Source organism: Littorina saxatilis, linkage group LG1 (genome assembly GCF_037325665.1).
Source record: "Littorina saxatilis isolate snail1 linkage group LG1, US_GU_Lsax_2.0, whole genome shotgun sequence".
NCBI lineage: Eukaryota > Metazoa > Mollusca > Gastropoda > Littorinimorpha > Littorinidae > Littorina > Littorina saxatilis.
The window spans coordinates 11,699,038-11,711,154 of NC_090245.1; the positions used below are offsets into that span (position 1 = coordinate 11,699,038).

General features: G+C 40.0%; 1 protein-coding gene and 1 long non-coding RNA gene across 2 annotated transcripts in view; both read right to left on the reverse strand.

Annotated features, from left to right (window-relative positions):
• Positions 1 to 12,117, reverse strand: part of LOC138962134 (uncharacterized) — a 264,299-nt gene that overhangs the window by 181,769 nt on the left and 70,413 nt on the right. The gene's annotated exons all lie outside the window — the stretch shown is intronic.
• On the reverse strand, positions 2,999 to 5,662 carry LOC138961688 (uncharacterized). The gene is made up of 2 exons (XM_070333360.1): positions 5,362 to 5,662; positions 2,999 to 5,001 (listed from the first exon to the last, which is right to left on the reverse strand). Exons 1-2 carry the CDS (start codon positions 5,606 to 5,608, stop codon positions 3,878 to 3,880), a joined length of 1,371 nt encoding a protein of 456 aa, XP_070189461.1. The 5' UTR covers positions 5,609 to 5,662; the 3' UTR covers positions 2,999 to 3,877.

Genomic DNA, 12,117 nt, shown 5'->3' on the forward strand with positions numbered 1-12,117 from the left:
TCAATTTAAAAACACTTTCATCTTATTCCTTGTCGGTTCCTGAAGAGAGAGAGAGAGAGAGATAGAGAGAGAGAGAGAGAGAAAGAGAGAGAGAGAGAGAGAGAGAGAGAGAGAGAGAGAGAGAGAAAGAAAGAAAGAAAGAAAGAAAGAGAGAGAGAGAGAGAGAGAGAGATAGAGAGAGAGAGAGAGAGAAAGAGAGAGAGAGAGAATGAGAGAGAGAGAGAGAGTTTGTTTGTTTGTTTGCTTAACGCCCAGCCGACCACGAAGGGCGGCCACACACACACACACACACACACACACACACACACACACACACACACACACACACACATACAAAACCCGACCGACTGAATATGTAAGTGATCCACGTGTGAAAACCAAAACATAACAGCGCGATGACAGCCAACATTTCTATCCCCGACTGACAAACAGTAACACTGCATGCAAACTGACTTGGGTCAACGATCAAACCAGCACGGCCCGAACTGAATTTGTTGCGCTGCCATTATCGTGCGCAATTCTGGTAAAAATATAAACCCGGTATGCCGAATTGAGTATAACGAAAGTCGATGTCATATACATGATACACAAGGATATTTTAAAATGACTTTCAAAATGTAAAAGCAGATAGCAGACCTTTTTATAAGCAATTTGAATGACTGAATGTCTACATACAAGTCGAATGACGCCGTCCATTATGCTGACAAATGGGAACTAGCTATGCGCATGAATTCATTGACATGAATTTCGACTGCGGAGGCTTTTGGCAAGCTGAAAACAGGCACGGGCAGGTTTTAGTGGAAAAAGTAAGTGTTTTTAATGAAAACGTCGGAGTAATGGGATAAATAGCTTACACACTCCGAGTTCTGATTATCTTGCATATTGTGTAACCTATATACAACTGCTTGCTACTTTTGGAGGCAAATTTGATTGAAGAAAAATTCGATCCTCTGTTTTTGTTAATATCCGTGTTACGATTCAGGACGATACGTTCATATCCGTGCAACGATTTAGGAGGAGACATATATGTCCTTGTAAATATTGTAGCCAAAGCTGAAAAAATGCTTTTGGGTTAGCAGGGGGAAGGAATATTTTCATGAGATTGTTTTAACACCACCCCCCCCCCCCCTCCCCAACATAAAAAAAAATCAAAGTTTTTGTTTTGTTTTAATTTGGATTTTGCTAGGATTTTACGTACAACTAATTAAAAAAATTCGATTTGATTGAGAACCTTGTTCCAGATGTACATAGACATTAGGTTAAAACTGTATTCTAAATGTCTGTTTGAATATTGTAGTTATTTTTGACATTTTCATTGATTTCATGTCCACTGACTCCATGTAACACGTGACAGGTAGAACGCAGATTTGACCTGTTTTGAACATGATGTTACTTTTTTTGTGGTGCTTTGATGTTCCATAATTACCTAATCTTCAAAATATGAATGTATCCTAAAGGTCTATTTAATATCACAGTTGTCATTTATAACATTTTGAATAATTTCATGTCCACTCACACAGTGTAACATGTGACACGTAGAATGCTGTTATGACTTGCTTTTAACATGTTTTGCTATTGTTTCTGTTTTCATATTCCATAAATAACCTAATCTTTAGATTGTAAATGAAAAGTTAGTGTATGTATAACATTCTGGTTGTTATTTCAAATATTATGAATATTTTCATGTCCATCAATATTTTTGTAACACGTGACACCTACAACAACATGTTTAACTAGTTTGAGCAAACTGTAACAACTTTTAGGGATATTTTTAACATGTGTCAGTGTTTCTGTTGAAGTGTTATATTTTATTTTAGGGTTTATACTTCTTGTGGTTACTTAGCAGAAAGTATCAGTTTTGACTTTTATGATGTTTGAGCGTTTTGCGACATTACGTGACACTGCATTCAAGATTTGGCTCCAAATGTACTTTTAAAGACTGATAATGCTTCTGCAGGGTCTGTTTACTAGAAATAAATCATTACCAGTTGTATGAAATGATATTAATGGCTTCTGTGGTCAGTTTTGTTGCACATGTGGCTTTTCTCAAAATTGGCGTTTTATGGCATATTATCAAACCGTACACATTTCCCAAATGCACAAACCATTCTTTTATTACACAAATGTGTTCATCAAAGACTAATGTATCACTTAAAACACCAAAAAAAATCAACTGAAAAGGTTTAGTTTGTCACAAATGTCCAAGCACCCCCCCAGCACCTTTTGGCAAAGCCTCATATATATTAGAACAGGATGAGTGAGTGATCAGGGTGAATGAGTTAGTTAAACTGTGACTGAATATCTATTGATTGATTGATATTAAAGTGAACATTAGGGGGGAGGGGGGTTAGAAATGCAACATTGTGCACTCGCCTTGATGTAAGGAACATTACTGCAGTCTCCAACAGCTTCAAAGTGGGTTAGACAGGCTCTTGATAAAGACTGAGGCAAAATGTGCAAAATCACACATTGTCTTGTAAGAAGGAAAAATCTTCATTTGTCACCTTTCTGCACTTTTTTGACTTTGAGTGCATAGCCACAATGGTCACAGACAAGATGCATCAAACAGATTTCAAAAAGACCCCAAACTGAACTTGTTATGACTATTTGTAACCCCTCTCTAAACAGCGTGTGTGGTTTGTGTGTGTGGTGTGTGTGAAAGTGGTACAGTTTGTGTCTGTTTTCATAAAAACCTGCCTATGGCTTAATTGGGAAAAAAAAGTGTGTTTTTCAGAAACCCCAATAGTGCTCAGGTTATAAGCATGCATTTTTTTCACAAAGATTTTTTTGTAATTCATTTGAATACCACTTTTACCAGTGGCATGTTATGAAAACATTCAAAAGAAAATGCACACATACAAAGCTATATACAATGTCATTCACAGCTGCACTGATACCAACACATCCACACAAGTTAAGAGTTCTTCAACATGAACAGAAAATCAGCTTTCAACATTTATTTTCATTCTTAGTATTATTTACATCAATCCGTTTTACAATACAATACAATATATACTTTAATGTCCGTACGGAAAATTTGTCTACAACTGATCGCAACACATACACATTACATAAGAATACACATATCAACTAGGCCACATTAAAACAGATGAGTAAAACTATAGATTTCACACACGGAGCACCTTAGCAACTTCACTAATACATCAGGTATTGCACAAGCTCATGACAGTATAAAAGAGTGAGAGATGAACCGATAAGAACAAAATGATAAACGAATCCAGCACTAAAATCCCCCCACAAATAAAAGACCTATCTCAACAAGTAGATACAGAGCATTAGTAAATTTAAAGAGTAGCGTCGTAAGTATTGGTACTGATAAAGATCACATCAATAACACTAAAACAATAGACACCATAATACTATACTAAAACTAGCAACCATACACACACATCCACACACCCCCTCCCACCCCCTCCCACACCGGCACACATACACACACAAATGTTTACAAATTGCATTTGCTTACAAATGCAAATTTATAATTAGTGACTCGCACAGTAAGATTAATTTACCATGAGATTTGTCAACAACTTCAAAGCTTTGCTTTAAAATAAAGGTAGCAACACAGATGTATCGCCGACTCTTGTATCTTATATACTATGGTTTTGTCTACATTCACTACACTGCCTTCGAGTTCAATTCTAACTGACACGTCACTTCCAGGTGAAACATACGACGTGACATTCTTGTCTGCATTGCCTGGAGCTGCCTCATGCTCTGCAGAGTTCACCCTAGGGATTTACCACACTTGGGCTCATGTTGGTCAAGGCGCAACAGACAAACACAATCTTGTCCAAGAATGTCACATCTTCTCCCTCACAAGGAAGCAACATGTCAATTGGAATGGTATCTGTTATTATACTGTATTTCCCCCCCAAGGTTTCCAATGACTCGCTCGACATGGATGCGCAAGTTTCCTTGTTTCTTCTATAGACCTTGCTTCCATCTGACACTTCCCCCGAGTAAATGCTGGTATTTTTACCTCGGCACACATCAAACCAACATTCTCTTTAATATCAAACCCCCTGTCCGCAAGAACCAAGTCACCAGGCAATAGCTTGTCCAGGAAGCCACATTCCTCTGTAATATGACGATCCGTTGTCCTCCCCCCCCAACCCTTGGAAATGAAAGAAATCTGTCCGTTAGGTGTAATGCCAATGAGATGTTTGATTGTGTTGTTGTGTTTGTAGTTTGAAAAAGTAGCAGCTTTGGCATACAAATTTGATGGTCTCTCAATAAAAATTTCAAAACAGTCAATGATCACAGCCACTTTGTTCCCAAACGTCTCCACAAACTGATGTGGCATACACGCCCGCAAACACTCGCGTCCTGGCCATGGTACAAATGGTGTCATCTGCGTGTACATAACACTAAGAGTATCCTTGAACCCACTGGCTATCGTAGTTCTGTGGATGCCAAACAAGTACGCAATATGCAACACAGGCAGTTTCAGGCGCAGACGCATAAATACCACAATCAGAAGCTGGAAAGGTGACAGCAAGCGCCCCTGAGGGAGATGAGGGGACAGATAGTTCAGCAGAACTAGAAGAGTCGCATAACTTGGTAAACCAGTATAAAAACGTACTTTCTCGTTGTCTCCTTGAAACGACTCTTCAACCATCTCCCTGCTTGCTAACTTTTTCTTGAGCTCTCTATTCTCTTCCAACAGTCTGTTGATCTCTCCTCTCATCATGTCTCGCTCCTGTTCTAACTGAGTTACCTCCTCTCTCAGCCTGGTGTTTTCCCCATCTTCCATCTCTTCATGATGACTATCATCTTCTGCATGCACGTCACCACCTTCTGCTTCTCCGTTGTCTATCGTGACAGCTTCAGTGGCCTCCTGTAGCAGCTGTTTTGTTGCGGCTCTGTTCTTCTGTCGCCCATGACGCCCTGTGTCGGTGGTCTTCATCTCGCTGTGTCCAAGAAGGAGTGAAGGTGCCCAGTCGGGGTCAGTTTCCATCATCTCGTATGATGGCTTACCTGCAAAACAGAAAATAAACTACATGTAGATTAAATCTGTATCTAATTTCATTCTAATGAATAATGAAAGTATTTACAATTTAGAAAGTCTGCAAATTTCTGAAGTCCTCTCTGTACATAGTCTGAAACTGATTCCTGTACTGCACTTCAGTAAAGGCATTTATTTACTGTCACTGTGTCAGTTGTTACTCCTTGCACTGACATGACAATCTGGTCTGTCACATTGTGCACATCAGTACCTAAGTCAGTAGGTGACGAGTGGTTCAGTGTGCACATCTGAGCAACTTTACATGAGAAAACAACAACATTACAATATTATAGTTACAGTGTCATTGAACAAAAAAGCAAAACTGTTCGTACCTGAGTGAAAATGCTGTGAGCAGACGCGCATTGCTGAGGAACTCCTCTCGAAAGTGATGTTTGTTCGCCTGATCGCTGAAATCCACGCTCTTCTTCTACGCTTTGTGACATCTTCAACTTTTGGTCCTTCGTGCGATTTAACTTTCGGAATTCTGAAAAACCGTATTCCGTGTTCAAGCTTTTCTCCCTTAGAATTATGGGACGACACCGTGCAATGCAACATACAGCAACGCTTGCCTGGAGCCATTTTTGACTGATCGCCTGCGCGAAGCGTGTGTTTACGTTCATCGGCTTCCCAACATGGCTGCCGCGGAATGTGTGACGTCACGCGCTCGGAACCTATAACTTTATGGCCGACATAAGGCTCTATGCGCGGTCCATGCATTAGAAATAAGAGACTTTATGGAGTCCACAGACTTTATTGCAGTGACGTCATCAATTTAGGCTCCTATGGAGGGGCTATGCATTGGCTTCTAGATCGCCGTATAAAAAACGCTCGCGGTGTGTCCTCTCCTACTTTACCAGGAAGTGGATGTTCAACATTTTTTCAATATAAGTCCAAAACCTTCTAATTTGGGGACACTCATAGAAAAAGTGTTCCATAACATCCAAAATATGTGGGCGCTCGTTACAATTTGTTGTTTGTTTGTTTGTTTGCTTAACGCCCAGTCCACCACAAAGGGTGATACATGTATCAGGGCGGTGCTGCATTGACATTTAACGTGCGCCACACACAAGACAGAAGTCGCAGCACAGGCTTCATGTCTCACCCAGTCACATTATTCTGACACCGGACCAACCAGTCCTAGCACTAACCCCATAATGCGGAGATTTTTTGTTTGACTTACTCTCATTTTATGTAATCAAATATTGGTGGGATATAAATTGAGACAAATTTTCCATTGCAACACACGCAGGCGCACTTCTTTTGTCACCTGTCAAGGCAACAACCGCATGTCTGTTTGACAAAAACAAAAATCTAGTTTTCTTTTCCAAAAGTCGATTGCATGAGACTTTTCAATGCTATAATTCCGTTTTTTCTTTAAATTAAAATATAACTTAATTCTTCTTTCTTCTGCGTTCGTGGGCTGAAACTCCCACGTACACTCGTGTTTTTGCACGAGCGGAATTGTACGTGTATGACCGTTTTTACCCCGCCATTTAGGCAGCCATACGCCGCTTTCGGAGGAAGCATGCTGGGTATTTTCGTGTTTCTATAACCCACCGAACTCTGACATGGATTACAGGATCTTTTCCGTGCGCACTTGGTCTTGTGCTTGCGTGTACACACGAAGGGGGTTAAGTCACTAGCAAGTCCGCACATAAGTTGACCTGGGAGATCGGAAAAATCTCCACTCTTAACCCACCAGGCGGCAGCGACCGGGATTCGAACTCACGACCTCCCGATTAGGAGGCCGACGTCTTACCACCACGCCACTGCGCCCGTCATATAACTTAATTAACTTAGGTTTGCTTTTAAACACATTCAATTCATCATCAATCATGTCTTCATTAACTATATGTGCTGGGTTGTCTACAATCCAATCTTTCCATTGTTTTGGAATTGCATTCATCACAGCATTGTATTGCAGGGTTTTGCTGCACAGTGACCTGTACATCTTCACATAACAGAAACTGATTTCTTTCAACATTCAACAAATCCTTTATGATAACATTAAAACCTTTCTGGCGCCATTTTACAAAATCCAACACTCTACCTTTAAACTGAATCAGTCTATTATTAAATAACAGTTGATTACCAACATCATTTCTGTCAACTTCCTCTAAACCTACTTTATTCTTGTTATCAAGATATGTCAAAAATACCTCTTTCCAAAAATAATTTTGAACTTTTTCAATTCTTTGTAATTCCTTTTGTGTACAATTAATTTTTGCCAAATGATTAAAATCTGTTAATTGTTGAATGTGCCATTTTGGGATTGCACTCCAATTTTCTCGACCTGCTTCATTAAATAAAACACTTTCTGTATGTCAAACATATTGATCATTTTTAATCCACCATGCTCATATTCAGACTCCATAATTTTCCTTTTTATCTTTTCAAAAGCTTTTTTATTACTATATTTTTTTGCCATAAAATATCATTTAGTTTCGTGTTTAGCTGTGTGAGAACTTGCTTTGGAAGACCAACAGACTGCATAATATACACAAATGGTGAGGTAATAAACATTTTAATAACGGTTATTTTTCCCTGTATACTGAGATCTCTTTTACTCCACTGTTTAATCATGGCATCAAGACTCTCCATTTTGAATTTCCAGTTTTCTTCAATATCTTTTGCCATTTTACAACTACTAAATTTAATCCCTAAAATTGTAATCTCCTTAACAACGTGGAAAGGCAGATTAGGTTCCGTTGGTTCTCTTCCCATTCTCAAAGCTTTCGTTTTATCTAAGTTTAATTGTAGCCCTGAGACTTTGCTAAATTGATTCAATATGTTCATTGCCAATGCCATGTTAACATCATCTCGGTTTTTTAAAAACTTTAGATACAAACCAATAATCAAGACGCCTGGCAACAAAGGGGTTAAATCTGTTCCAGGTGTAATCTTTTTCATTTTTTTGTTTGTTTGTTTGCTTAACGCCCAGCCGACCACAAAGGGCCATATCAGAGCGGTGCTGCTTTGACATATAATGTGCGCCACACACAAGACAGAAGTCGCAGCACAGGCTTCATGTCTCACCCAGTCACATTATTCTGACACTGGACCAACCAGTCCTAGCACTAACCCCATAATGCCAGACGCCAGGCGGAGCAGCCACCAGATTGCCAATTTTAAAGTCTTAGGTATGACCCGGCCGGGGTTCGAACCCACGACCTCCCGATCACGGGGCGGACGCCTTACCACTAGGCCAACCGTGCCGGTACATCTTTTTCATCATCATAAAAGTATCTCCATATGTCAGTTAAGGTACAGTCGAGACCGGATGTAAGAAAGTCGTCCGGACCCACTTTTTGTCTTTCATACATCCGGTCTTTACTAAATCCGGTTAACCGGATGTATGAAAATATTGTGGATTGACTTTCATACATCCGGCCACGCGTCTGTTACTTGATAAAAGTAGGGTTTTTTCATATCATTTTTTTATTTATTTGTTTTTTATGTTTAAATGTTTTGATACATATCCTTGTTAGAAGAAAAGGTTTGTGAATAACAAGTGGAAAAGTACATGTACTTACATACACTGACACAGTCAGGACAACCGATAGAAAGAGCAACTGTTTGTGTAAGGAACTGTTCTGCTTTGCATAAGGCCGTGCACTCTCCGTCCCCCCCCCCCCCCCCCCGCCGTCCCTCTGTGTGTGTGTGTGTGTGTGTGTGTGTGAGTGTTTGTGTGTGGCTCAACTGTATTGTGTGTGTTTCCTCCACAACCCTTTTGCGCTTTTGACAATGTTTTTGGTCGTGGAAGCTTTGTAATGACCGTTGGCGTAACAAATAACATTTTCTGATCTCTCTCTCTCTCTCTCTCTCTCTCTCTCTCTCTCTCTCTCTCTCTCTCTCTCTCTCTCTCTCTCTCTCTCTCTCTCTCTCTCTCTCTCCCTCTCTCTCCAAAACGCACACATTTATAACACACACACACACCCGCGTGCGCACTGAATACAAAAAAGTGAGTTAAACTTAAAACCAGTTTAATGGATTAAAACAACAACAACAACATAAAAACAAGTCGCGTAAGGCGAAAATACAACATTTAGTCAAGTAGCTGTCGAACTCACAGAATGAAACTGAACGCAATGCAACGCAGCAAGACCGTAGCATCGTCAGTCCACCGCGCACGGCAAAGGCAGTGAAATTGACAAGAAGAGCGGGGTATTCGTTGCGCTGAGAAGGATAGCACGCTTTTCTGTACCTCTCTTCGTTTTAACTTTCTGAGCGTGTTTTTAATCCAAACATATTATATCTATATGTTTTTGAATCAGGAACCAAAAAGGAATAAGATGAAAGTGTTTTTAAATTGATTTCGAAAAAAAAAATTTGATAATAATTTTTATATATTTAATTTTCAGAGCTTGTTTTTAATCCAAATATAACATATTTATATGTTTTTGGAATCAGCAAATGATGGAGAATAAGACAAACGTAAATTTGAATCGTTTTATAAATTTTTATTTTTTTTTTACAATTTTCAGATTTTTAATGACCAAAGTCATTAATTAATTTTTAAGCCACCAAGCTGAAATGCAATACCGAAGTCCGGGCTTCGTCGAAGATTACTTGACCAAAATTTCAACCAATTTGGTTGAAAAATGAGGGCGTGACAGTGCCGCCTCAACTTTCACGAAAAACCGGATATGACGTCATCAAAGACATTTATCAAAAAAATGAAAAAAACGTTCGGGGATTTCATACCCAGGAACTCTCATGTCAAATGTCATAAAGATCGGTCCAGTAGTTTAGTCTGAATCGCTCTACACACACACACACACACACAGACACACAGACACACGCACATACACCACGACCCTCGTTTCGATTCCCCCTCGATGTTAAAATATTTAGTCAAAACTTGACTAAATATAAAAAAAGGTACTTTTCCCGGGAAACGAAAAACGTGAACTAAGGTAGATAACTCAGATGTCTCTTCAGTGCAAAACGCGATGGCTCAGTGGATCAGTAATGCGTCTCAGTCGGTGCATACGCAGTTTGCCTTTTAGTTTTACTTTAGATTTAGATCTATAGTCTTCACGTGTGAATGTCAATTAGTGACAATTTCTCGCTTAACGCTGTCATTGTGCGATCTAAGTCACGACCCCTCCTTCCTCCTAACACAGCGCTGAAGCTTATGAAGACGATTTTTTTTTTTTAACAAAAAACTGGTCCGGCCATGGCCGGAGTGGCCGGTAGGGCTGCTACGGCCCTGACACACAGAAAGAGCATAGGTGAAACTGTGCAAGAAAGCGAGACACTAGATCTAGATCTGTCTGTCTGCATGTAGCCTACTTACATGGACACGACTGCCAAATAGTCTCGGCCCGCTCAAAATAACAATCACCGAGACTTTCAGTAATTCCATCGCGTGACGTCTAACCCTCGTACGTCATAATGTGACGTCAATGTAATATGACGTCTTCAAATGTTTCTACCACAGACATACATACATACATACATACATACATACGCACGCACGCACAGACAGACAAAAGTTAGCATCGCATAGGCTACACTTCTTGAGCCAAAAACCACAACATAAAATACAACAAAATAAAATACAACAACATAAAATACAACAACATAAACAAGAGGCGAAGCCTTCAAAGCTCACGTAAGAAATCGACAAACAGTAACAAAAACTCAATCACTCCGTCACACACACACACACACAAACACACACACACACACATATACACACACATACACACACTCACACACACACACACACACACACACAGAAAGAGCATAGGTGAAACTGTGCAAGAAAGCGAGACACTAGATCTAGATCTGTCTGTCTGCATGTAGCCTACTTACAAGGACACGACTGCCAACTAGTCTCGGCGCGCTCAAAATAATAATGACCGAGACTGTCCGAGTACTTCCTTCGCGTGACGTCTAACCCTCTTACGTCATAATGTGACGTCAATGTAATGTGACGTTTTCAAATGTTAGAGTTTCTACCACAGACATACACACGCACAGACGCACGCACGCACGCACGCACGCACAGACAGACAAAGTTACGATCGCATAGGCTACACTTACGTGAGCCAAAAACAACAACATAAAAAGATAACAACTGATTCACATCCTTGACCAATGTCTCTGGTTCAGGGGTGGACGAGGGTGGGGGGCACAGGGGGCACGTGCCTCCCCCCCCCCCCCCCCCCTCCGAAAAAAAAAAAAAAAGAAGAAGAAAAAAAAAAGATTTTTCTATGCTGATTCTATGACCATTTCTAAGTTCAAATGGCACCAGATGGCACCATTTTGCTTCTTTGGGCAAAAAAATTTTCCGGGGGGGGGCATGCCCCCGGACCCCCCTTGCAAATTCGGGCGCTTCGCGCCCATCACATCCCAGCAAACACACAACGTGAATACGACGTTGCGAAAATGTGAATTTTTCGTGTCATTAGCAACGTTGCGAACTTTACGTGAAATTTACGTTGAGCCAACCAAAAAACGCAACGTAAAACCAATGTTGTGTCATTGTGAGATTTTGGTGTTCTTTCGACGTTGTAATACAACGTAAATTTTACGTGAATTTCACGTTGCATTTTGGTGTCTTACAAATGTTGCGAAGATTACGTGAAATTTACGTGGATCCAACCAAAAAACACAACGTGAAAGCAACGTTGCGTTACAGTTGTGTTTTTTTGTTTTTTACACGTTGGTACATAACGTAAATTTCACGTGGATTCCACCTTAAAAAGCAACGTAAAATCGACGTTGTAATATTGTGATTTTCTGGTGTTCGAACAACGTTGGTATACTCACGTGATTTTCACGTGAAATTCACGTGATTTAAAAACAAAAGTTAGTTTGATACAACAAACGTACCTACAACGTAGTTTCAACGTAAACACACAACGTTGGGGTTTGATTGATCGCCAACGTGCCCTCAACGTGAAATCCACAACGTAAATCCTACGTCAGTCATTACCAATTTTTCACCTGCACGGTTTCGTATCGTTTATCAAAGAAATGTATATATATATATATAAAGCCTTTGAAAATTACGTAAGGTGAACAGATTTTCAAATACAGGAGATAGATATGTGCGAAACTATCACCGAATAACAAAT

Bases quoted from the DNA above. Each gene is read 5' to 3' on its own strand.
- LOC138961688 (XM_070333360.1), bottom strand. From the start codon at position 5,608: ATGGCTCCAGGCAAGCGTTGCTGTATGTTGCATTGCACGGTGTCGTCC. The intron at 5,002-5,361 runs GTACGAACAGTT...TCTGTTTTGCAG, and splicing joins CTCACAGCATTTTCACTCAG to GTAAGCCATCATACGAGATG.